Raw genomic sequence first — 27,050 nt, 5'->3', positions numbered from 1 at the left:
TGCACTCATAGGCTAAAGTTACATGATGAAGTCATAGGGAGCATGGCACGTGTCCATTTCAAGAGTGCATTTGAAGAGTGCCATTTCAGTTTTTCTCCAAAAGTCAGCATGATTAAAATGTGATATTAAGTTACTACAAACATAATTTAATTACAAATACAAAATTATCATAGTGAGCGTGGCGCGTGTGCATTTCAAGTGCGTTCTTTCACTGCATTATTCTGTGTATTCAAATGCATTTATGAATGCATGTGAATGATCACAAAATACAAGATATGGGGGTTAGAAAATGTATATATTTATATCATTTTATGTAGTTAATCAATATCACATGAAGAGTGCCATTTCAGTTTTTCTCCAAAAGTCAGCATGATTAAAATGTGATATTAAGTTACTACAAACAATAATTTAATTACAAATACAAAATGTTGCAGAATAATGTAATATATGAATGAATAATAGCCTATAAGAACATTTGTGTCAAAAGGGTTCTTTCTAGTCATTATAGAACTTTTTTAGCATAAAAGGTTATTTGGAGTTGAGTAAAGAACCCTATGGTTCTATATAGAACCCCAATGAACCCTTTTTTCTGTGTGTGGGTTAACACACAATAGCTCTCTTATATCACATGCAGGACACCCAGTGTGAACAGATTGTAGAACCAGGTTTCCAGTATCCATAAAACTCACAGCTTGTGAAAGACTAACCCTTGTATGAACAAAACCTGTGAAGATCTCTTGAAAATCAAGCTGGAGACACAAAGTAAAACTGGAACAGAAATTAAACTTAATCACCTTAAACTGCACAAAAAAACACCTCCATTCAGGAAGACTAATGGTCCATTTAATACTACTTAATAAACGTACTGGCCTCTGACATTGTTTGTTACTTCAGGTGTCTTCAGCAGTTAAAAAAAAATATATATTCTCCAAAGTAAATGTGAAAAATAGTATTGTGTCTTGTATATGCATTTTTGTAATTTGTAGTTTAAAAAACGAATTTCCAGAATTGTTTAAAGAGTTGTAAAACTAATGTAAAATATTTTTAAAGACCTTAAAAGGTAAAGGGATTTTTTTAAAGAGAAAGACTGACCCCTGGTGATTACTTCAGGATGAAGTAAGCATGTCTGGATGTTTCATTTACCAAAAAAATGTGCAAAAAAATGTTTAAAATTTTTTTTAGATATATTTTTTAACTTACATAAATATATAAACATGTTACATAAATATTTATCACATTTATATTATCAGTTATTGTCATAAATAAATAAAAGAATGAATGAATGAATGTTAATTTATTATAAAAGATAAAAGCATAATCTGCTGGAGGGGCTATAAGGATAAAGTGTAATGGTTAGTCTGAGAGTCTGCCTCCCATATGTGTTTACACACTTACCCCCTTGGTTCATTTATGACAATATCATAAGATTCTGCCTCATTCACTTCTTGAAAAACCTTAGAGAAACCTTAAGATAAAAACTCTGAATGAAGATGTTTTCAAATCTGCACAGTCATGCAATTGAATAAGCATCATATAGTCTGAAACTTATTGTTAAAAATCTCCATATTATTTACTTTCTCCAAGTGTTACAATAACAACGATTAAACATAATGAAAATTAAATGTATGCAATGATTATATATTGATTGTATAAACCCATGCATCCACTAGAAGATAGATAGACAGACAGACAGACAGACAGACAGACAGACAGACAGACAGACAGATAGATAGATAGATAGATAGATAGATAGATAGATAGATAGATAGATAGATAGTCTCTATTCGCATAATAATACAGATGAGCGAACTAATTCATTTGAATAAGACCTCTTGTTTATGCGCGAGTAAGCAAGCACCGCGTAACTCACTCTCTATTGGCTGTTGCACTGCTGAAGTTTTAAAAGCCAGACAGAGTGGAGCCAACTTTCGTGACGTCACATGACCGTAGCACAACTTCAGGACAGCGCTTGTATAACAAGACAACCAGCTGTATCCTTCCGCCTTTTAATCTAGACTAGTTCTAAGTGTGTTAGATAGTCGCTCGTTGTGTCAAGTACACAAATCAGGCAGTTTGATTCCAAGATAATATTGACATAAATAGATAGGCCTACAGTATATAAAAAAGCATACCGCCTAATGTTATGTAAAACGTTTTTAAAAGTCTGTTTTAATTAACCGTTGGCTAAATTGTATTCATACAAATAGTAGTATTGGTTTTACAAATTGCCATTAAAACGAGGGATACATTTAATACATCGTTACAGCAGATTGAATCAACTGCATTGTCTATTTTCATTCTGCTGCATACGCATTGCAAAGTTGGGCATTTTGGATTATTATTATTATTATTATTATTGTTGTTGTTGTTGTTGTTGTTGTTGTTATTTGTTTTTTAGATGTAATAATGATTTGAGAGTGGCAAAACATCCATAAATGTAAATAACTAAATAGGAGATTGTAAAATTGTAATATAATAATATATATAGAGGTAATTGATTCACTTACAGTTACATTAACCTTCATATAGGGCCCTCTGATCTTATTAAAGTGGAAGTGAAAGTATTTGACTATTAGTAAATGCCTTTTGATGTTGTCCATCTGACAACCACATAATACTAACATAATATAATACTATACTCTATTTATCACGGAGATCTTTTGGTGATCTCAAGTGCTTCTGCAGGCACTATATGCTGCTAGAGGAAGAAAAAGAGTAGGCTGTCAACAGGGCGGATGGATATGCACTAATGTGATTCGCCTCCAGTTTGTTTGACGCCAGGACTGTGAGAGACGAGGGAAAGAGAGACAGGGAAAAAATAAAAAAAACCTCCTTCATGTCGGTGTCTGTAAAACAGAGCAAAGGTCGACAGACGCTACACCACTTCATAAAAGGTATGTAATCTAATGATAATACATCTAGCCGATAAAGACGGTTCAACGGTCACTTATCAACTTTATTCCGACAGGGATGGTGGTTTTCCGCAGGGGGGTGTTGAGAAGTGATTGAAAAGTTTCCTTGCTGTTTTTTCTTTCCTTTTTGTGCGAATGAGGTGAGGAAAACACGTGAACGAGATATAATTACATTTGATTTGAGCAGTATTGAAAATATTTAAAACACATTCCAGACAGTTATTTTTAATTAAACCGCAAACTACAAATCTAAATGGCTAACTGACTCTGTAACAACTCGGCTAGCAGTAAGTTTTCACACAATAAAGAATAAAATGTGACAAGAATGAATCCAGAAATATGTCGTTGTGGTTTCCGAGATTTATGAAAACTGGTAGTTTAATAGTAAAAATTGGTTTTGAGTTTTAAAAGAAAAATGCCGATCCCACAAAGTTGCGGCTAACTTAGCTTAGCTTCACCCCTCGTTTATTGAGTTAATATTTATGATTTCACACCAACCGCTCGTTTACGTAATAAAAATCCCACGAGGATGAAATAAGCAACCGTGTGCTTTAATAATAATTGGTGTTTAGTTGCAGAAAGAGGCTGTTCACATTATTTTCTAGGAGAACCAAGTGTGCTGCCCACTCAAACAGCATTTGAGGGCATTAAAGTCTCTAAAAAGGTTAAAAACAAGTGTCCTGTCTTGCCTAGGACTTTCTGAACGTGCATGTGATGGCCAAAATGCTGAATAGATGGGCAGCTCGCTAGGTTTCGGACATTCAGTGAGTCTGTCTTCAGTAACACTCATTTAAATGCCCTGAAAACACATTCACAGATGGTTGCTTATGGTGTTACTACTGTGTTGTCTACTTGAGGGTTAAGGTTTATATGTTTGATAGTAATCATCTTAAATTTGAGTTGATGTGATGAGCTGTTGACAGTCAGCTCTGTCCACAGTGTTTGGGAATATCCATAGTCACAAGGATTTCAGAGCTGTGATCATCCTTGAAACAGTTGGACAAAGATGTTGTGAGGATGTAAAGAGAGTTTGGGGCTTGTTAACTATTGTTCATGTGGACTGGGACTAGGGCTGCACGATTATGACAAAACTCATAATTGTCGATTATTCCCTTGAAATTGTAATTGCGATTATATATTACGATTAGCACAATTTAGATTGAATAATCTTTTTAATAGCTTTATGCCATTGTTTGAAGCGACTGCATGCCATATTGTTATATCAAAATAAACCAGCGGAAAACACTCTTCCTGAAAAACTTTTTTTTTTAAGCCTCAAATATAATATATATAATATAATATATATAATATATATATATATATATATATATATATATATATATATATATATATATATATATATATATATATATATATATATAAATAATAATAATAATTATTATTATTATTTTATTTATTTATTTTTTCTGAGAAACCAAACCAAAGTAAATATATGCATGGTATTATGTTATATTAAAACAAAGAAATTCAAACAATTGGGAAAAAAACCCTTAAGATAATCTGTAGAGAGAACAACAACATATCTTATGCACAATGAATGATGTAAGTGAACTTTTTTTTTGTGTAATTGTGCCTTTAAACGATTACATAATTGTGTCATCTGTAATTGTAATTGCGATTACAAATTCGATTAATTGTGCAGCCCTAACTGGGACTTGTTTTTATTTGCCTACTTGTTTAATTTTATGGATAAAGAGCTTTACAATCTTAGGTTTTCCCTGACCTTGGTGCATAGAGACAAATGCTGCACTTTAAATGACATTTTCATTCAAAAAAAAAAAAAACAACAACAGAATTGTAACAAATTATCAGTCCATTGTTGAAATGCATTATAAAGACATTTGGCTTGTTTTTGACCTTGACTGAAGAGAGGTTTAGATATGGTCAGCTTGTAACATGTTGTCATAGATGAAGTGCCCTCAAAGAGCAGCATCACAATGTTACTATTTCAGTAACTGATTAATATGGTGAAGAATCTTATGTTTCACATAGTGGATTTATTATTGTAATTTAAAAAAGTTTTGATTGTACACACATTGTAACCAGTTTGTTCTGACATTTTGATATTTCAAGTCTTGATGAGATGTTAAAATATATATTTCTTCAATGGTAGGAACTGTATTCTTTTCTTATTTGGTTGAAATATGGCAATAAGTCATATTTTGCTTGTGCACTGGTTGTTTTTGGAGTTTCAATATCAGGCTTTGTTTCCATCGAGAGCCTTTGAATATCTGCCAACATCTAACATCTGTCACATAGATGTTCATGTGAGCATTCACATCTGTTGTGAATCTTGATCTATCATTTGATCCTGAATAATAATGATTAAAAGTTATGTTACAGATGTATACCTTTTTTATACCTTGTTTTTTCTTTGTAGCGTTTCATGCATGGAGAACAATGGGGGGTGGGTGGAGGGGGGGTTGTTTATGTGCAGCATAAAGAGGGTCTATCCATATTTGTGTCGATGATGCAAGGCCCAGGGCTGGAGAAACTGGATGGTGTCAAGCAAAAAAAAAAAAAAGATATCTTGTTCTAGGCTTAAAAAAAAAAGGAAAAAAAGCCATTTTTCTGATAAAATTGTATGGCCATGCTTCTGTCTTGCATCTGCCGTGCTCTTAAATGTCACTGAAATGTTAGATGGCTCTTTCAATCTGGCTATTAAACCTAATTGTGTGTGTAATTAGATTTTAAGAATAATGCATGAGTTGAAGCCCACTAGAGGCATTGTGACTGCCTGACAGTCCTTGTAATAAATCAATTGATCCAGTAAGGCATAAAAGCACCTCTTTCTTGGTCTGGAGCTCTATTAGTGTCAAATGTGACTCCCTTATGATTTAGAAACCTGGTTCCATGAGTAATTTTGCAAATGGCACTGTTCTTGAATATATATCTTAATTATAAAGCAGCATCAAGATTTTCTGATAATCATGTTGTGGTCAGCGTCTTAACATTATTTTCATTATTTGGGATGAAACAGATGACTGTCTATTTCCATTTTGCGGCATATAAGCCTCACGCCATACTTAAAAGCAAAATGTCTCACTCCCCTTGAAATGAGAGCATAGAAAGAGTAAAAGCTTTAAGTGGGAGGCTTTTGTGATCGCTAGAAAAATCAATATGGGTAATGATTTCTGTGCTTCTCATTTTGCAAATGGAGTGTAGAAGCAGGATGGAGATATGGAGCAGGGAAGTGTGTGTTTGTGTATTAAGCTTCAATATTGCTGATCTGAGTCCTGTGCTTCCTATTGTTAAAGTTCGCTATCATCAATCCCTCAGCAGTTATGGCAGAGTGTGCTGGTTACAAGCTGATTGGTTTTTTTTTTGCTGATATGCAAGGTGTTTTGGTGTTTGCCATCTCATTGAACATAATCGTAGGAAGATTTTAGGAATTCAGCCTCTGACTTTTTACCATTCACAGTGTTAGTCACTGATCAGAATAGAGCAGATTAAAGAAATGAGTTTCAGTAAAAGTTATGCTCTATTGACAATATTGGTGGCATCGTGTTGATTGTTACATAAAATACTTGTCACTCAGCCTTTTAAAAACATACAGAACATGCTGGTTCTATGCTTGCTAGCTTGCTTTGTCAATATTACAGCTTCTATTATAGCCATGCAACTTTGGTATAAGTGTGTGGATCCAAGAACAGGACTTTTATACATAGAGAAAAACCAAAAACAGGAATTACGTAAGTGACAAACTGTATGAAGTTGACACCCACCCCCAGTGAAATGCAGGTATTTTTTACACAGTAAATATTTTTTTGCTTTTGCAGTGACGTCACGGGTGACTTCTTAAGTCAAAAAGACATGACACTTACGTTTTTTTTTTTTTTGAAGTGCAAATTACATAGCAAATAAAATATAAATTAAGACAAAAAATAAATGCATTTGAATGCTTTTTGCATTTTAAACCATTCTAGTGTATAACTCCATTAACTTTAGTATGTGGTTGGTATTACTGCTATTAATCAAAGTGGGGGTGTGCAGTATGACTATTTTTGATTGTAGACATATAAAATGTGTCCATGATCTGCTTTTGAAGAAATATTGTTGTATCACGCAACAGCACACAATCTGTCAGTTGCAGTTCTGGCGCCTCCTTCTCAAAATACTGTACAACATGGCATATATTCACGTCAAATGTTAACTCAGTGGTCATGGGACACTGCGCTTATTCGCAATCACAAAAGTACTTTACTTGCATGTGTTTTAAAGCTTTGCCAGTTTGCCTTTTATTAATGTGCTGTAGCGCCGTCACGATTTCTCGATTCAGTTAAAGTACTTCATTCTAAAAACAATAATAATTGTGTTGAGTAACCAGCAAAATACCGGAATTCACAAATGCTACAATTCATTTAAATTAATATATGCTGTGCAGTTTTTAAGGGGTCATATGACATTGCTAAAAAGAACATTATTTACACGGTATATTGCGTAGCTTGTCACTGATCTACGGCTCTGTGTATTAAATGGCGCTCCATCTGAAAGCATGTGATAGAAATTTACTACTAATCACAGAACCTGATTTATGAACCTACTGATGAAAGGAGCATGCTAATGGCATGCAATTTTATAGCGCAATCCTAATGTATAATGCACATTATTTATATTGTGCATTATTATTATGTTATATTATATTAACCATTTTGTTCCATATGATTAAAACCATATGATTACTAGGTTTGGGAACCGAAAACCGGTTCTTATTATTCAGTTTTTTTTTTTAAGAACTGGAACCGTGACCAATTTCTAAGTTTCAGTTCCAGAAACGGTTCAACACGTGACTAAGCGCTGTGAGCTGCCCTGCCTCTTTAATTAGTTTGCATGTTGTTTCCAGTGACGCACACTCATCAGATGTGTCGCATCTTTTACTGATGAACACATCGTTTTCCACAACTACTCGTACTTGCGCCTTTGATAACTGTGCAAAATGTTTTGTCTGACTGTACATGTACTGGCAGCGGACAGTACCTGCTGCCACTAAATTACATTATATTTATCCCATATTGTCATTAATATACATACTGACTTCAACTTATACCACTATTAGACTGCTTTTGTTATGTAAGTATCAGGGTTGTAAATACAACAAAACACAGAGAGGAAAATTGCTGACTGCTGTTGACCTGAAGAACTTTAATATAGTTGCTTTAAAAAGAATCAGTGTATAATTTTATTTACATAATTTATTATATTTACAGTGATGTGTCCACTTTTATTTGTTCATTCAGTTTCTTGAAAGCTACTGCTAAATACACATACTGTACCTTAAAATTAAAGTGCTGTTTGTTTTATTTGTATATTACGTGTATTTTTAATGCATGTCTATTGTTCTTGTTTTTAATAACAAATACAAAATAACAAAGATTTTTATCTTCACCCACTTTGGCCTAATTGTCTGCTATTCTTTTTTTATTTAATATTTTGCTACCTTGTAAGGCTTCGTTTTTAAAATAGAGAATTAAGCCTGGCTCTGATCAGACTACTTGCAAAATAGTAAAACCAACTTGACAAAGAATTGTGATTTAAAATCTTGATTTTCCTGAAAAAAAAAGATATTATATTTTTCAACCACCCCTAATCAAAAGTGACACACAGACATTACTAATGTTACTATAATAATAAAAAAAAAACTTTTGAATGGTAGTGTATGTTGAAATCCTAACATTACATTTCATTTATCTGATGAACTACAAAATTAGATCTGTACTCCTGGTGGAAGACAATGACATGTCAATTACAGCTTGTGCTATTAATGTCAGGGCTGGTTTGATTTGCTCCTGCTTCCGTTGTATATATGTGCCTGTACACAAACAGTGTCTGAACAATATCTGGGAAGCTCTGTTGTACTGACATCAACGGAGAAGTGAGAAGAGACAACCTACTTACTGTTTGGCTGATGATCTTAACTGCGCTTTTGACTAATAATGATTACTGATCCATCATTCTCATTTTACAAAAAGCATGGGGTGGTTTTGACAGCACAAACACTGTAGTGGTCTGGGAGTGGGAAGTGCTTTGAATAGTAACATTTTGTCCTGAAGAGCCAATGGGCTGATGTTTGGCAGCTGTAGAGGTCAAGGGGAAGGGATGTGGCTACAGGAAGTGCCTCTCAGAGGTCTTATATCCTTTCTGTCCTGGTTACACTTGCAACTTGTTCAGCAGCTGTGCTCCGCTGGTCTCGCTCTGGGAGCTCCCTGGGTGGGGCAGCGGGAGGCTGCTGCTTACAGATCCAACACAATGAGTCTGTTGTAGTTCACCATAACACATGGCAGATGGGTACATCCTAACAGTTATCTGCAAGACCTCAGATGTGTGCGTAAGTGTGTTTTTATAACTGTATAGGCAGGAATGTTTTTGCACACTTCTTTTGGACCCTGTTTTTTATTTATGTATAGTTTTTTAAGGTGTCTAAAATGGTCTACATTGTAAAATTGCACTGATGTAGTGTTTTAAATGGTTGCTCACTTGTTATTAGTCTAGTTGTATTATCCAAAGATTCAGTATTACAGTCCATGTCAGGCCGATCGTTGTAGGACATCACAATACTGTGAAATTTACAGAGAGCAGATAGCTCCTTATGCTTTCGGATTGCTCTCGTGGTATTTTGATGTCATACCGTTCAGTCTGTGCAGCACTGCTTCAAATCGAACACACCTAGTAATGCATTAGCATCAGTCCCACTCAATCGTGAGTTACTGTCCTTACTGTTAGTTACTACAGCCTATAATTTGCTTGCTAGCTTTGTCTTTGTCACATAAATGCATATATAACAATATATAACAATTTGTAAGCTGTTGCCAAAATTATATATTGATATTTAATCTTCATACCCCCCACCCCGTGTTATTTTAACCAATTTTAATCACCTTTTTCCCCTTTAATTTTTTATATATACTAATTTTCTATGTTATCTTGTCATATAAACTAAGGTCATGGAACTTGTTAAATGCATACAAATTATAAAGTAATTAGCAAAATGTTTTTAATCTAGTTTTAGATATATTGTCTAGGAGATAAAACATTTCAAGGCCGCTCATCATTTTGTATCATCTACACATTATTATTATTTTTTACTGATGTTTTTTTTTTTTTTTGCAGGTGCCCCTTCTCGAAGTGTAAATCTCTTGTATCTAATAGCTGTCTCATCGTTGTTTTCAGTCTTAATTCCTCCGTTACCCTTTACACTGATTCTCGGAGTGGTTGTGACCCAGTTCCACCCCTCTTCCTGCTTCACTGGAGGCCTTCCTGAGCCCTGAGCACCAGCAGCTGCGTCCTGCCTTGACTTCCTGTCCTTGGACATACAAGACTAAGCTCGTCCACTCCCCTACCTCCCCACATACACAAACACACACATAATCATCTTCCTGGCACACTGCAGGCTGAGCGCGCTTCAGATCCCGCTTCCTGGTGCAGCCCAGCACTATGACCTCCATGTCCAGTCTGTTCTCCTTCACCAGCCCGGCGGTGAAGAGGTTGCTGGGCTGGAAGCAGGGCGACGAGGAGGAAAAATGGGCAGAAAAGGCTGTGGATGCCCTGGTGAAGAAGCTAAAGAAGAAAAAGGGTGCCATGGAGGATTTGGAGAAGGCCCTGAGCAGCCCTGGACAGCCCAGTAAATGTGTGACCATCCCACGGTCGCTGGACGGGCGGCTGCAGGTGTCCCACAGGAAGGGCCTGCCTCATGTCATCTACTGCCGCGTGTGGCGCTGGCCTGACCTGCAGTCCCATCACGAGCTCAAACCCCTCGAGGTGTGCGAGTATCCGTTCGGTTCCAAACAGAAAGAAGTGTGTATCAACCCGTATCACTACAAACGAGTTGAAAGTCCAGGTGAGACATGACTGATGTGTTTATGGTAGTTCTCAAGACACAAGTTTTACAAAACACATGTGGTCATATAAAAAAATTTGATGGAAAAGTTTGTGGAAAAATAATAATAGTACACTACAGGGTTATTCTAATTAGCTAAAACTAAAACCATGAAAAACTTTTTTGCTTGAAATAAAACAAATGATAAAATAAAATAAAATATTTAATATAAAAGTTAAAACCTTGAAATGTATTTTATTTCAGCTAGTTGCCAAAGCAGCGTTACTCGTTTTTTAAGTTTTGTTTGTGCTAAAATTACTAAAATTAAAATTGAAATAAAATAAATAATACAAACTATATAGGCACTGAAAAAAGCACAAATAGGAAAAAAGAAAATAACACTGGTACACTACTGTTCAAATGTTTGGGGTCAGAAAGATGTACATGCAGCTGACATAAACTATACTTTCAATAAACAAGAAAAAAAAAATCCTATCCAGTGATGGTGTTTCCATGTTGATAAATCTTTTTTGCAGTATCGTAACAGATGGGATTAGAACACATTGCATGTGAGTTAGCTAATGTCCGATTCAGGAAAGAAAAAAAACAATGACCAATTTTTTTTTTAACTACATTGTAAATGGTGATTGAGACCCCGTCCCTCTCGTCACACACGCACACACACACACACACATACATATATATACATACATGCATACATATATTTTTGGGGGTCCAATCACACATTAAATCCTTGTGAACTGATTTCATAGGTCTTGTCACCAATGTGTTTTCCTGCTAAGCTATTTTTGATTCCAAGCAAACTAGGGCTGTGTGATTAATCAAAATCATCATTAAATCAAGATTTGAGCATGTGCAATTTCTAAATCGCTTTATAGCTTGATTTTTCGTGGCCCCGAACTCCCTCAGTATGATATCTGATCCAATCACAATGCAGCGCGCCTTAATGGAGCATGAGAACAGAACAGACTGGGAATATACATATGTAACTCCAGGTTCACACACTCCATCTGTGATGGGTATTTTGTCTGAGCCCATGTTAACGGATCAGAGCGTTCACACTTCACGTCTTAAAATATGCGAAAGATGTGAACAGAACAGGTTAGAAATAGAAGGGTGCTAAAATAATTCATATCTAGCACATGAGCATAGAGAGAGTGCACAGGATACAATTTGAGCTAGATGACAGATACATTTTAAGTGCGCGCACTCTATCTGGGCGAGAGCAGCATTTATCTGAGCACATGCGTCTGGTTTTGTGACAGAGCAACTGAAATCTCCGTGCGAGCAGAGAGATTCGCGCTCGCGCATTATTTTAATGTGCTTTCGCCTGTTACAATAACGCGCTCTCACTGCTGCTTCTGCACTGCATACACGTATTGTATGCGCACTGCAGACGGAGTACGTGTGGACCTGTATAATGTATAACAAATATATCTGCTACAATGAGCTCGATGACCAATGCATGGCAAAAAAGAAAAACAAATCCATGGACACAGAATTTATTTATTTATTGCTATATGTCTAGACATTTTGTCACAGCTTTACTTATTGATTATTTTGAATTATGTCTGTTCTAGAGACATGTTACAACTTTTTTGATAAAGCTCTAATTGGTTTTCTTTTGGAAATATGTTTCCAGTTCATACTGAATGCATTTATGACTGTAAAGCATGTCTGTGTGTATAAATCGTGATTAAAATCGAAATCGCAAAATTGATCAAAGAGATTGCGATAGTTTTTTTTTTCATATCGCACAACCCTAAAGCAAACAAAAAACAGACAAAATAACAGTGAATTGGTCAACATATATGTCCCCTGTAGGGAGATGTGGCCTATTATTTCCTCTGCATATCGAGCGGTAAAGACCGTGTTGACTATCAGATATCCTTTGCCCCCGGAGGCCTTCTAATCTCTGTAGCCTCTGTTGCCTTCTGCTTAGATTGAGATGTACACTGTATTGAGCTTTTCAAGGGCAGATATCACATGTCACTCAGGAGAGAAAACGCATTTCTGTTGAAGCCGGAAAACTGATCTGTTGTGCCTTGGAGCCCAAGCCGGCCAATCGGCACACGGATGTCAAGGATGCAGGAATCTTTTTCCTGCCATGAATATTTAAATCGGAATGATCTGTTAGGATGTCTAAAATGCTGTTATCTTTTCCCAGTGCTTCCTCCAGTATTGGTGCCACGACACAGCGAGTTCAATCCTCAGCACAGTCTGCTGGTTCAGTTCCGCAACCTGAGTCACAATGAGCCTCACATGCCTCTCAACGCCACTTTCCCGGAGTCCTTCCAGCAGCACAGCGGAGGAAGCTCCTTTCCCATCTCTCCAAACTCGCCCTACCCTCCGTCTCCCGCCAGCAGTGGCACCTACCCCAACTCTCCTGCGAGCTCTGGGCCATCCAGCCCCTTCCAGCTGCCAGGTACACACAAAACCACTCATGAAATTGATCTATCGTTTGGGATGTTTTTGCCAGTGGCAAACTGATGTGTTGATTTTTCTTTGCTGCTGCGATGGCAAATGGATATGTGACGCTGAATGATAAACCTGTGATATGACGGTGAGTTGTGCACTGGCAATCGCTGTAGTAAACAATGGAAATGCCAGCTAAGCAGCCCACCAAAGCCCTGCTGCTGGGTGCCCATCACTTGGCACCGGCCCACACTTCCTCTATTCTGTATCGAGTGATTTGCTGATGCCCACATCCGTAGGCTCGGTGCACTCAGGCAGAAGGACAGCAAATGTTTTATAGCACTGTGGGTTAGAACTAAAGCTGGTTTTATTCCTAGAAATTGCTTGATCGCAGGATCAGATCTGCCTCAATGATTTAAGTGATGGAAGCACTTGAAGCTATAACGAATGTGGCATGTACATTGTAAACGAGCAATATGTTTTACAATATGAGCTCCTTTGTGTCAGATAATCAATAGTATCAACAACTTAACATTTAAATACTACGTTGTAAAAGTTTGGTGTTACTTGTGTTACTGAGGATGCATTAAATTAATAAAAGTATTTCCTTTTTTAAATTTTCTGTTCCAGAAAAATATAAAGCAGCACAACAGTTTGATGGTAATTATTAAATAATAAGAAGAAATGCTTCTTGATCATTTCAGCAAGTGTTGCTGAGAAAAAAATAGCATTGCCATCACAGAAATAAATTACAATTTGTTCAAGAGACTTCTTTCAAAATAATTCATTCAGATGTTTTGTTTTTCTACAGTGAAGTCCAAAGGAAATGCCACAAAAATTTGTTTCTTGTATGTTCATATAATAATAATAAAAAAAAAAAACTAATCTATGTTCCTGTGGCTCAGTGGTAGAGCATTGTGTTAGCAGTGCTAAAGGTTGTGGGTTCGATTCCCAGGGAACACGTTAGGTAAAAAATGTTAGCCTGAATGCACTGTAAGGCGCATTAGATAAATGCATCTGCTAAATGCATAAATGTATTTATTTATTTAAATTTATAGGGCTGATCCACCAGACTAGCAATCTGACAGCGCTCCTTTTCTTTAGCTTCACTAAATTTATCTCAAAAGTAATAACATTAAGCCTTTTTAAAATTCTTCTTGCATTAGATAACATCTTCCAAGGATTTTTTGTTTTAGAGCCGGAGTTGCTTTCTTTTATTAGTCATAAACCATTTCTGGAAGATATTGTGTTTGAATATATTTTGCTGTTCTGTTTTTGCCCTTTAGTGGTAAAACAGATACTTCTAAAGCAATTAGTGTCCAAATAATAAACAGCCATGCCACATACTTAAACTTGCCTTGATGATACTGTCAACAAAAAGTCTTCTTTAAATAGCTGTTGTTTCCACATCGTGAATCTCTCTGTTATTGTACAGAGGTGGGTGTTTGGTATAAGAATATTGTGAAATCTGACTCTAAAAGGATTTATGAGATGCGAAGCGGCTTCCTGTAAAGAATCATCAGAATTCAGACTCCAGGGGATTGCAGTGGAAGCCCATTTGTTTGCAGTAGGCCTCAATGTCTGACTGCTATCTCTCTGTGGTGTTTCTTTACCAGCTGATACCCCTCCTCCTGCCTACATGCCTCCAGATGAACAGATGGGACAGGACGGGTCTCAGTCCATGGAGACTGGCAGCAGCATGGTTCCTCAGAACATGCCCAGAGGGGGTAAGAAACAATTAACATCCAAGTGGTCCAGGTGTGATGGCACAGAACATATATAAAAAAACTCCCCCAAATCTGAGCGTCATCATTACAGATGTATGTCTGTCTGTCTGTCTATGGCTTGTTTTATAGAGAAAATATTTGACTTTTGACTACATGCATAAAAGTGAAAAAATTTTGGCCATTCTTGCCAAGAGCCCCACTCATTTGAACTATAAATACATATGAGGTTAAATTTAACATAAATTTAAATTGGTATTTTAAAGACAATTAAAAATTATGACTATTTAAGATAAAACTGTTTCTACTGCAATTGGTTTTAAACATTTAAGCGGTGTTTAACGCGTCATAACATGTTTCCGTCGTGGATTTATTCAAACATGTACATTAAGACAAAAATAAACTGAATATTTAATATGCCTATATTTAGCTAAATCATCTTTCGGGTTAAATTACATTGCATTATGTTGTTTACAAACTGTTTTAAACATCTATCTGGTGGTTTTTCAAGGCATATTGAAGTGTCTAAACCACATTTATTGTTTGAATTCTGTGAGTTTGCACCGTGTGAGAATGTTCTGTGACATTGCAACTAGTGGATGGCAGCCATGCTACAAATGATTCTTAGTGAAGTGTTATTCATATATCAGCAGAAAACAGCACTAACTAAAACATCAGTCTTGAGATTAAAGAATCGATATTGGTTCATCAAAATGAGTCAATTAAATTCAAGAAATCAATATTTTAACCCAGGCTTAGAAATTACTGTAGTAAAATGGCCAACAACAGTTCACTCTTTGTACATTACATTTGGGAGCGTTTAGCAAATCAAATGACTAAGCAACCTGGTACTTTGGAAACACAACTTTGTTTTGTGGCAAACCAAAATGAAACCTGTGCATGGCAATTGTGTAAAGCCAGACAGTCCGATTAGACAACATTGAGAAATCTTTTTTTTTTTTTTTTAAATAAAGCAATCACACTAACAACCTCTGTAGTTAAAAACATTGTCATCATGACTGAGCCTGAATTTCTAACACCGTTTACCTGTTGTAATCTTTAAATCCTTTTGGCCCGGTATCCCCGTCTAATCTCTCCAGAAGGTTTATCTAGCTGATGTGGTGAAGTATCTGAGCAAGTTGAAACAATAGATGGCTTGGGCTCAAGGTCTTGTTTTATTTTCCTCTTTCAGATGTGCAGCCAGTGGAGTATGAGGAGCCCAGTCACTGGTGCTCTATTGTGTACTATGAGCTGAATAATCGTGTGGGAGAGGCTTACCACGCTTCCTCCACTAGTGTACTAGTTGATGGATTCACTGACCCATCCAACAACAAGAACCGCTTCTGCCTGGGCCTGCTCTCTAACGTCAATCGCAACTCCACTATTGAAAACACTCGCCGCCATATTGGCAAAGGTATGCATGCAGTTGTTATCCACAAAGATCTTGTACATTGTAACTGTGCTTTATTTCACTCAGCCCTGGAAACCCTAGTGGGAGGTGACTTAAACCTTCAGAAAAACGGTTGTAATCAGTAATTAAAACCATTCAAAACATTTTTTTATTGAAAAAAAAAGAAGATAAATATTAGGTGGGAACTTCATAAAACATTAGTAATGTTGCCTGGTCAACTACCTGACATTTAAAGTACTAGAATGACTAATTGAAATAAATAAAACTGTTTAGAATAATAATAAATGACCAAAGCACATAAAATTAGAAAAAAAGTTCAACTAAAATTTAAGCGAAAACTAAAAACCTAAAAATAAAAGCTAGTTTGGAATATGGATTAAAACTATAATAGCATAACAATACTTAAAATAACACCGTACCAAAGGTTTGTCAGCATGACCTGAAATGACAGCCTTTACCTGTTTAAGGCCGGTCACACCAAATAAGAGAACAGTAGAGATAACTATACAGCGTTATCACTAACTGACCGTAATGGTCTAATGGTGTATTATAAGCATGTTGCTGTAGTTTTGTTGTCAGCTCATTTAAATTCGGGTAGATCTTATTGGCAGTGTTTTTAGCATTCAGCTGGATAAAAATAGTTTTGAAAGGTATTTAAATGAAATTGTTTCTATTCTTATAGCTGTGGTGTGGACTTCCCTAATCGCCCAAAAAATGATTACATTACGTCACATCCAATTATCATCATAGTTACTGTCCTTGGTGTGCATGACCCTTTACAAGCAAGATTTGTTTTTCCATACATAACAATGAAGACAGTTGTGTTAATATTACAGTGATGATAATTAATTAAATAAATCATCTCAAAGCAAATGCATTCAGCTACAATGGTGAATCACTGTTGCACTGTATACTCTCCATTTAAGTCCATTTACGATGATCTCCTGTGCCTCAGGTGTCCACCTGTATTACGTTGGAGGAGAAGTGTATGCAGAGTGTCTGAGTGACACCAGCATTTTTGTCCAGAGTCGAAACTGTAACTACCATCATGGCTTCCACCCCACAACCGTCTGTAAAATCCCCAGCGGCTGCAGCCTCAAGATCTTCAACAACCAAGAATTCGCTCAGCTGCTCGCTCAGTCGGTCAACCACGGATTCGAGGCGGTCTACGAGCTCACCAAGATGTGCACCATCCGCATGAGCTTTGTAAAGGTACGAGTATCACGACCAGTGAAACGTTTCCGATGGTTATTCACCTTTAACAGCTCAGGGAGTAAAAACTTAGACGATCTATTCCTGTGTAACTTTATACCTTAATTTTTATTAATTTCTTTTAGGGCTGGGGTGCTGAGTATCACAGACAGGATGTGACGAGCACCCCTTGCTGGATAGAAGTGCATCTTCACGGTCCGCTCCAATGGCTGGATAAAGTCCTTACACAAATGGGTTCTCCGCTAAACCCTATCTCTTCAGTCTCATAATGATGGGCCCTGCTGGATTGGGAGGATCTTTTTTAAGTTTTTCTTTTTTCTTTTGGTTGTTTTTCTTTTTTTGTTTCTTTACTTTTGAAAGAAAATGAGATCTTAAGGGCTGAACTGTTTACATTACCTGCAGAAGGGTGACTGGATCCTGTTGCAGTCAGAACCAGAAGAATGAACTGGGGCTACAAGCACATCTAGCCGAGGAAAATTCAAGGCAGTGACACAAAATGAACTAACTACTGCTTTAGCAATTGCCTTCCTGTTTGTTTGTTTGTTTTTTGCATACAATTGTTGTAAAATGATGCTTCTATGACTGATTTTCTCTTAACTGTAGGTAATCTATTAGATGAAACTGACATACTTTCATGTATCTCTACTTCACTTGCATTCACATTGCAATTTCCTAGTTCTATGAGAATCTTTTTAATTGCTATGTTTTCTAATCCCTGTTATTCGCAAGGCATATTTTCCTTTGTTTACTGTTCGAATCAAAGCTCATTACAAATGTTTCCTTTTTCTAGCATCTGTTGCCTTAAGGCAAGTCAAAGTTACTGCTTTTAAATAAAATTCTTTTTTCTGATAAATTTGTGCCTATTTGATATGTTTTTGTGATGATAAATGAAAGCCGGTGCTCTTTTAGAGTACATGTGATCATATGCTGTGGCATGATTGTACTTGTTTTATGCAGATTTCTGGACTCAGTGCTGTGGAGACTAAACTGGACCATGATGTCTGTTATTTGGTTCCCTCTACTGGACAAGATGTTTTTAGTATACCCTATTTGGGTTGTTTTTGGACAGAATTGTATTCATTTATTAAAGATTACTGATAATATTAGTTTTTCATATATATATATATATATATGTACAGAACAGAACAAAAGTTTGGACACACCTTCTCATTCAAATTCTCATTCAAAGAGTTTTCTTTATTTTCATGACTGAAAATTGTAGATTTGTCCAAACTTTTGGTCTGTACTAATATATATATGTATATGTATGTATATGTATGTATATGTGTGTGTGTGTGTGTGTGTGTGTGTGTGTGTGTGTGTGTGTGTGTGTGTGTGTGTGTATATATATATATATATATATATATATATATATATATATATATATATGTATGTAAGTATATACAGTGGCATTCAAAAGTTTGGGAAACCCTTGCAGAATCTGTGAAAATGAATAATTTTCAAAAATACGAGAGATCATACTTAATGCATGTAATTGTTTATTTAGTACTGTCCGGTGTAAGATATTGTACATAAAATAAGTTTACATTTAGTCCACAATACAAAACAATTGCTGAAATTATTAAAATAACCTGATGAAGATGTCCAATTTTTTCTTATTTTGGTGAAACGTATATTTTTTCCATTTAGTTCTGCCCTTCATGAGCTATGGAGCAGCAGAAGATACTTGTATGTTTCCCTGAACAAAAATTTAGTAAACTTTACCTTGATCTTCAAATTCCTAAAGTTTTCACCCCCAGCTCTTAATGCATCTTGTTTCCTTCTGGAGCATCAGTGAATGTTTGAACCTTTTTTATAGTTGTGTTTTGAGTCCCTCAATTGTCCTCAGTCTGAAAAGATGTATCTCAAAATCATAAAGTCACTGCTGGAAAGGGTTCAAATATGCAAAGATGCTGGAAAACTGAAGAATCTGCAGGACCTTAAAGATGTTTTTGAAGATCAGTTCTCAGTTAAACTGCTCAGAACAAACAAGGGACTCATGAACAACCATCACAAAACAGAAAGACAGTCAAGGATCATCAGGTAACAGAACACAGTATTAAGAGCCAAGGGTCCACAAACTTTTGAATGGGGTTGTTTTAATAATTTCAAGAATTTTTTCGTCTTGTGGACTATATGCAAACATCTTGTATGTAAAATATCTTACTCAGGACAGTACTAAATAAAAAATAACATGCATTTAGTATGATCTGTCTCATTTTGTTAAAATGATTCACACAGATTCTGCAAGGGTTTCCAAAAATTTCGAAGACCACTGTGTGTCTATATATATATATATATATATATATATATATATATATATATATATATATATATATACACACACAGCATATTGACAACACTAGATACATTCAAGTATTATTATTTTTTTGCCTTGTTTTAAAGGTGAAAATTCTATATCTTATTCATATATATATATATAGTTATATATAGTTATATATAAAAAAAATAAAAATAAGAAAGTTGTAAAATATGTCAATTGTGTTAATATTTAATTTTATTTTTTACACAGTTATTTTGTTTTACCTGGCTGTGCGTATTGAAATCCAATTTTTTAAAAAAGCTTCTCTGTAACGAAATAACCTATTTGTGGGAACAAATAAAATTGTAACGCTGGATTTTTTAAAGTTTCATAAGCTTTTATTTTGAAACCGAAACTGTGATCGGTGCGCTGTCTTCACTCCACTGGCGGGATCGAACGCTCGCCGGAAGTGAGGTGGCCTTTCTCGGAGCAAGCGAAAAATAAACACGTAACCTTCGGGCGGCCGCGACTTCAAGAGACTGGAAGTGACACGATTGGTTTAGATGGACGGATAGACACAAGACGCAGTTATTATAAGCAGAACTCAACAGTAACCCATCCCTCCAAAGCAGAAATAGCGGGTTCCTGCGGCTGAAGGTGAGACTAATGTTTAGCTAATGTGAATCGACCAGACTTGATGCATATAAACATATGTTCTACTTAATAAAACACCCTCCTCCGGATTTAGTTAGTGTTTATTATCTTTAAGTTATCGTAGATTAATTATAACTGTCATAGGGTAGCCTTCATATAATGTTGAGCTAATTAGTGCTGCTTCCAAACAGAATCTGTTGCCAAGCATTTAATATACAAACAGAATCCTATGCAGGTTGAAAAATAAGGCTTAGTTTAACTAATTTGTGCTGTTAGGAATAAGTATAATAGGCCTAGGTGTTTAATGCATATACATAGTGTTATTTAGGCAATTACTTTCACTTCAGTTTACTGGAAAGTTATTCCTGAAACATGCTAATACTAGCATTCATTGTGTTCAGCGTCTGAATGGTGGTGTTATACCTGATGTGTTTGTTCTCTCTCTTGTGTAGTGCAGGATGGTGCGAGCCGCTCTGGTGACAGCCACCAGTTTGGTGCTGACTGGTGCAGTGGTGGCTCATGCGTACTTCCTCAAGGTCCAGTTCTACCCCACTGTGGTGTACCTCACTAAGAGCAGTCCTAGCATGGCAGTAAGTTGTTGTCGGTTTATTAAGTGTCTCATCATTATGGAAAGGGAATGTAAACTCTGTGATTTGACTGTTATTTCTTCGGCAGGTTATATACATTCAGGCTTTCGTTTTGGTTTTTCTTTTGGGGAAATTAATGCGGAAGGTGTTTTTCGGGCAACTGAGAGCTGCTGAGATGGAGGTTCGTGTCTAAATTCGCAAAGTGTGCAAAGGCTAAAGAAATCTTTTCTTTTTGTCGTTTTTATTTGTGCATTGTTTGTGTTTTCAGCACCTGATTGAACGCTCCTGGTACGCGGTGACCGAGACATGTTTGGCTTTTACAGTCTTCAGGGATGATTTCTCTCCTCGCTTTGTGGCCCTCTTCACTCTGTTGCTTTTCCTCAAGTGTTTCCACTGGCTGGCTGAAGACAGGGTGGACTTTGTGAGTGAATAAAGCTCTGATTCTGAACAGTTTGTAAAACAAAACTAAATCGGTATTGTTTTTATATTTATTTTATTATAAATATCTAATTTATTGTTTTGGAATATAATGTTTTCATATTTTAATTTAAAATGTAATTTTTTTTTATTACAGTTTATATTTGTATTTTATTGACACATTTTATTTATTGTCATTTTATTGTTCTATATGAACATTGGGAGGTTCTACCTTAATTATGAAAATTTTTATTCATTACATTTTATATTTAATTTTATTATTAAATTAAATTATCATTTGAACAGTGTTATTATATTTTGCTGTTAAATTTGAAAATTTAAGATGTTACGTCTAATTTAAAAATATGCATATTAATATGTTTTCATATTTTGTTTTTAGATGTGAGCATTAAGAGGTTGCATTTGAATTTTTTTTTATTTAATTTTTTTCTTTGCTTTTAAACAAAAGCCTTTCATTGTTTATCATATTTTTAGATGGAAAGGAGTCCCAATATCTCATGGGTCTTCCACTTCAGAGTTCTCTGTAAGTAATTCAAGACTGGATTTGTTCTGTAGCAACAAATATATCTCTTACTTCCCTTTTATATATGAAACTACTTTGCTAACTCATTTTTTCGGACATGCAAATTATGGATCTGCACCTGTATCTTGAATTTGAAGGCATTTGACTTTAGTCCGCCTTATTTGGACTCTCTGTTGAGGTATTGCATAATTTCATGAGCGTGTCACTAATGTTGGTGTCTCTCTGCTGCAGCCCTGATGGTGCTGCTGGGAGTGTTGGACTTTCTGTTTGTCAATCATGCGTGTCACAGCATTATAACCCGAGGAGCGTCAGTGCAGCTGGTTTTTGGATTTGAGGCGAGTGTCAGTTTAATTCTAGTTAAAGTTTTTAGGAGAGCCTGCAGAACTAAATTTCATGAATGCTAATGAAAAGCCCACTGACTCTAAACCTTCTCACATGGTGTCGATTAATTATGTTACTTGTCATCTTAGCAGCTGAACATATTTTATACTACTAGAAATTTAAAATAAAAAATGAATTAATGCTGTGGATGTACAGTAAATGCTTTCTGCTTGTCTTTCAGTATGCGATTCTGATGACTATGGTCCTCACCACCTTCATCAAGTACACCTTGCACACAGTTGATCTGCAGAGTGAGAATCCGTGGGACAACAAGGCCGTCTACATGCTCTACACCGAGCTCTTCACAGGTACATCCCAGAGAGCCAGAGCTTGGATGTTTGTTTCCAGATAGCCCTTTCACAGATTGACTGATGATGCGTTCATCCTTCAGGTTTCATCAAGGTGATTTTGTATATGGCGTTCATGACCATAATGATAAAGGTGCACACCTTCCCTCTGTTTGCCATCCGACCCATGTATCTCACAATGAGGTGAGTGATAAACCTTCAGGTGTTTTCTCAACCGTTAGAACAGTTTGTCTTAATCGTTTGTCTTTCCAGGCAATTCAAGAAGGCAGTAACAGACGCCATCATGTCTCGACGAGCCATTCGTAATATGAATACTCTGTGAGTATCTCTCTGGAATGATTTCACATATCTTTTAGTTTTAGTTTGAATGACTGTACAAGTTATCGAGTTGTTTTTTATTTTTTATTATTATAATGCAGTGTAAAATTTTAGTAATTAGTAATTTATTTATTTTTTTCAATTAGTATTTATTTGTTGTGTATTTAATGCTGTACTTAGTATTGTCATGTTTAACATTTGTGGAACGTATTAATTTTGTTTTTAGTTGAATTATTAAATTTCTGAAATGTCTTATGTGCAAGTGTTAGTGCTTAAATTACTCTTAATTTTTTTTTATGTTTGTATTAACAGTGCAGAGTAACATTTTTAGTATTAATGTCTTCATATATTTTTATTTTATCTAATTCTTTTTTTAAATTTTTAGTTATTGGACCATGTTTAATATTTGTAGTATTCATTCATCTGTATTTTTCTATTTAGGAAAACAATTTTTTTTATGTTTTCCTTAATATTGGACTGTTTAATATCATTTAATGTCATAATGACTTTTTAGTTGGTTTTTTTGTTTCAGCTTTTTTTTTTTTTTATCTATTTATATTGTATATTTAGTGTTGTTTTTATGTTGTGCAGACCATGTTTAATATGTTTAGTATTTTTGTCACAGCTATCCAGATGCCACCCCTGAAGACTTGCAAGCCACTGATAATGTGTGCATCATTTGCAGAGAAGAGATGGTGACCGGAGCCAAGAAACTGCCGTGCAACCACATCTTTCACTCAAGGTTCAGTTCCTCTGCTTGTCAGGTTTCTCAAATCTCCCGTTTCTTCGGTGTTGACCTCCGCAGGCACATTCTGAATGGTTTGTTCCTCTCATTGTAGTTGCCTTCGCTCCTGGTTCCAGAGACAGCAGACGTGTCCGACGTGTCGTATGGATGTCCTCCGAGCATCCCAGCCGAACCAGACTCCTGCCCCAGCTCCCGCACAAGCACCTGTCCCTGCTCCTCCTGCTAATGCCCCCGTACCTCCACCTGTCAATGGTAAAAACATCAAAACCCGGCCAATGAATCTGCTGACGTGGCTGTTTGTGCTCTGTAAAGCATGGTTACTCCTCTGTGCAGTTGCTCCAGGAATGATGCCTCAGTTTCCTCCGGGTCTGTTTCCATTTTGGGGTCCCTTACCAGGCGCGCCTCCTCCTCCTGCTGCTCCGGGAGCACAGGCAGCTACTGACGCACCACAGACCAGCGCCGCTGCAACACCGGCACAGGGAGCAGGTCAGCAGCTCTTATTCATCTCATCTCACTGTGAAAAGCTGGAAAACCCAAGATTCTCACATTGAATAATTTTCACGTTGTGTTGTACAGAATCAGGAGCCAGCAGCTCGACCCAGCCGAATACAGACAGCGCCTCTGCTGCCCCCGGAGCAATGCCTGGATTCCCCTTCTCCATGCCTCCACCTTTCCCATCAGCTCCGTGGCTCCCGATACCTCCACCTCCACCCTTCAGTAAGTCTGAATGCTCCAAATGCAGCTTTATAATATCATGCATTTTTAAGTAATCTGTGACCCCTGTGTTTACTAGTGTCATCCATGCCACCGCCTCCGTCGACTCTGTCCACCATGTCCGAGGCCGAGCTCAGGGAGCTGGAGCAGGAGGGCAGGCGAGGTTTGGAAGCCAGGTTGCAGTGCCTTCACAACATCCACACATTACTGGATGCCGCCATGCTCAACATTCATCACTACCTCAGCACGGTGGCCACATTAAGGTGTGCAAACATGGCTTGAGATTCGATTAAAAAGTGACACGACCAGTTCCTACCTATAAAAACCCTGTATTTTCTTTCTTTTTTACTCCGTTTAGTCCTCCAAGATCAGAAACCAACGCTGGTGAGACGAGTACATCAGCGAATGTGGAGTCCTCTTCCTCCACGGGCAACACCGAAACTCCCAGTCAGGAGAACGAGGCTCAGAGCGGTGAGTGGAATGGTGCCACAACTTCTTGAATGTCTAAGTTAATTTTGAGTGTGAGTGTGCGCATACCCATCAACATTTGGGTCCCAAAATACGTCCCATTTCTACCAGTGATCGGTTTCTTCCTGCGGTACTTATCACTGCTGTAGGTTGCCAGGTTGAGGGGACAATTGGGTTGGATTTTGTATGTGTCAATTGTGCGAGAAGGATGCATTTCATACAAGATCTGGCAACAGGGCAATGTTGGAATTTGTTGATGTTATTATTCATATAATGGGGTTTGGGCCATACAAATTATGAGAGTTTTCCCGGAACACAAAATACACCCATATTATTTTTGTAGAAAGATTAAAAATACGGGAAAATATTTTAATGGGATGATAGCAGGATCGAATAGTAAAATATGGGAGAATCCTGGTAAAAACGAGAGGGTTGACGGGTATGATGTGTTTTTAGTGTCACATGATCATTCAGAAATCATTCTAATATGCATATTTAATGTTCAAGATAAATGATTTTAATTATTTTTAATGTTTAAAATAGTTGTGCTGCTGCTTGTTTTTATAGAAATCATAATACACTTCTATTTGAAAAATGATTTCATTTATTCAGCAAGGATGCATTAAACTGCTCAAAAGTGATAGTAAAGACATGTATAAAATTACATTTAAAAATCTATTTCAAATAAATGATGCTCCGTGAACTTTCTATTCTTCAAAGAATGCTGGAAAAAAAAGAGACGGTTCCATAAATATGTTAACGAGAAACTATTATTAATAATTAAAATAGGTGCCAAATCAGCATATTGATTTATGCTTTTTGAAGGATGATCAAAATAAAAATTGCATTGGGTAAATAAGCTCAGACAGCTCATTTGCATACCAACAGCTGTTAATGCACAATCACCGATTTAGATCGAGTAATAATGTATAAGATTTCTATTCGATCTGAAAGCATAAAATTGTATGTTGACTCCAGGTTCGTTGTATTCTCTTGTTCATAGATGAATCTGTAAATGGAGCGACAGGCTTTTCTCCACCAGACTCAACCACAGGTGTGGACAAAGACAGGAAGGAGGGCGATGAAGACGAGGATGACAGCGAGCCAAATGCCGCCGAGTTGAGACGACGTCGTCTGCGTAAACTGGAGACCACTAATACTCCTGACCACTGATGACGGGATCCGTTTAAACGTGCAATTGTGAAATGACTTCTGACAGTAGAAATGCTTCTTACGGACTCTTGGCATGTTGAGATGTCAGATAATCTGAGGAGAGTTCATGTGTTCTTTATCAAGCACTTCACGCTGTGTGGAGGATTTGTCATTGTAGCGTGTACGGAAGCTACTCGGGCCGAGAACTGGTTTCTGGGTAACCACGCATAAAGATATTAAGGATAAAAAAAAAAAAGCCTTGCACCTTTAAAGTCCGCTGTGACGTCTGACTCGAGTAATGCTGAGACTTGCCTCTCTGAAAGTGATTTCTGTCTTAGAGGAACAAGGTCTGTTGATTTCTTGTGTGCCCTTAAAACTTGATGTTTCCCCCTTCCTTGTGTATTTTCATTATTTCAAGCGCTACATAATAGATTTTTTCTTAGATTAACCAAATATCTAAATTAACTTGCTGTACATAATGTATAAAATGTTTTAATAGGAGGATCTGTACATACTGCATAATAAATTTTTCGAAACAGACGCATGTTTAGAGTTTATTACTTGGTTAATTAAAAGTGACATTTAAAGACATTAATAATATTACAAAAGAATTCTATTTTAAATAAATGGTGTTCTTTTGAATCTTGAACAAAAATGTATCACAGTGTCCACAAAAATATTAAACTGCACAATGTTTTTTTTTAATACTAATTAGTAATGTCTCTTGTGCAGCAAATCAGCATATTACAATGATTTCTGAAGGATCACGTGACACTAAAGACTGGAGTAAATTATTTTAATAAATGCAGCCTTGGTGAGCATGACTTATTTAAAAAAAAAAAATGATTTGGTCAAACTGTACAGTACAAAAAAATTAATTAACTAATCACGAACATTAACTATATATTTTTTTAGACTTTTATGACCAAATCACTTTTCTTTTTTTCTTTTTTACAGCAAAATCTATTTT

The 27,050-nt window shown here is 36.4% G+C and overlaps 3 protein-coding genes across 5 annotated transcripts in view; all 3 read left to right on the top strand.

Annotated features, from left to right (window-relative positions):
- Positions 1 to 27,050, top strand: part of LOC113058065 (WD repeat-containing protein 1-like) — a 282,582-nt gene that overhangs the window by 122,048 nt on the left and 133,484 nt on the right. The window lies entirely within an intron of this gene.
- LOC113058073 (mothers against decapentaplegic homolog 5) lies at positions 2,761 to 18,131 on the top strand. 2 transcript variants are annotated; one of them, XM_026225754.1, is made up of 8 exons: positions 2,770 to 2,894; positions 2,969 to 3,052; positions 10,041 to 10,767; positions 12,935 to 13,192; positions 14,799 to 14,909; positions 16,099 to 16,320; positions 17,273 to 17,529; positions 17,655 to 18,131. In XM_026225754.1, the coding sequence occupies exons 3-8, from the start codon at positions 10,365 to 10,367 to the stop codon at positions 17,796 to 17,798; spliced, it is 1,395 nt and encodes a 464-aa protein (XP_026081539.1). In that variant the 5' UTR covers positions 2,770 to 2,894; positions 2,969 to 3,052; positions 10,041 to 10,364; the 3' UTR covers positions 17,799 to 18,131. The 2 variants fall into 2 exon arrangements, with proteins under 2 accessions (XP_026081538.1, XP_026081539.1); XM_026225753.1 differs by lacking the exon at positions 2,969 to 3,052 and having other exon boundaries at positions 2,761 to 2,894.
- On the top strand, positions 20,227 to 26,620 carry LOC113058064 (E3 ubiquitin-protein ligase synoviolin-like). 2 transcript variants are annotated; one of them, XM_026225739.1, is made up of 16 exons: positions 20,227 to 20,449; positions 20,899 to 21,036; positions 21,122 to 21,214; positions 21,302 to 21,454; positions 21,946 to 21,994; positions 22,226 to 22,329; positions 22,557 to 22,683; positions 22,767 to 22,866; positions 22,936 to 23,001; positions 23,627 to 23,743; positions 23,841 to 23,998; positions 24,080 to 24,232; positions 24,323 to 24,463; positions 24,540 to 24,723; positions 24,819 to 24,931; positions 25,932 to 26,101. In XM_026225739.1, the coding sequence occupies exons 2-16, from the start codon at positions 20,905 to 20,907 to the stop codon at positions 26,099 to 26,101; spliced, it is 1,860 nt and encodes a 619-aa protein (XP_026081524.1). In that variant the 5' UTR covers positions 20,227 to 20,449; positions 20,899 to 20,904. The 2 variants fall into 2 exon arrangements, with proteins under 2 accessions (XP_026081524.1, XP_026081525.1); XM_026225740.1 differs by lacking the exon at positions 20,227 to 20,449 and having other exon boundaries at positions 20,905 to 21,036; positions 25,932 to 26,620.

Source organism: Carassius auratus, chromosome 39, assembly GCF_003368295.1.
Source record: "Carassius auratus strain Wakin chromosome 39, ASM336829v1, whole genome shotgun sequence".
Lineage (NCBI taxonomy): Eukaryota > Metazoa > Chordata > Actinopteri > Cypriniformes > Cyprinidae > Carassius > Carassius auratus.
Note: the sequence above shows the minus strand (reverse complement) of the source record. Positions and strands in the feature narration are given on the sequence as shown.

What these genes read in the sequence shown, in the direction of transcription:
- LOC113058073 (XM_026225753.1), top strand. Translation starts at nt 10,365, where the DNA reads ATGACCTCCATGTCCAGTCTGTTCTCCTTCACCAGCCCGGCGGTGAAG. An exon ending in CAGCCCCTTCCAGCTGCCAG is followed by an intron (nt 13,193 to 14,798) that starts GTACACACAAAA and finishes TTTCTTTACCAG; the next exon opens with CTGATACCCCTCCTCCTGCC. An exon ending in TCGCCGCCATATTGGCAAAG is followed by an intron (nt 16,321 to 17,272) that starts GTATGCATGCAG and finishes CCTGTGCCTCAG; the next exon opens with GTGTCCACCTGTATTACGTT.
- LOC113058064 (XM_026225740.1), top strand. Translation starts at nt 20,905, where the DNA reads ATGGTGCGAGCCGCTCTGGTGACAGCCACCAGTTTGGTGCTGACTGGT. An exon ending in ATTCGTAATATGAATACTCT is followed by an intron (nt 23,002 to 23,626) that starts GTGAGTATCTCT and finishes TTTTTGTCACAG; the next exon opens with CTATCCAGATGCCACCCCTG. An exon ending in AGCACGGTGGCCACATTAAG is followed by an intron (nt 24,724 to 24,818) that starts GTGTGCAAACAT and finishes TACTCCGTTTAG; the next exon opens with TCCTCCAAGATCAGAAACCA.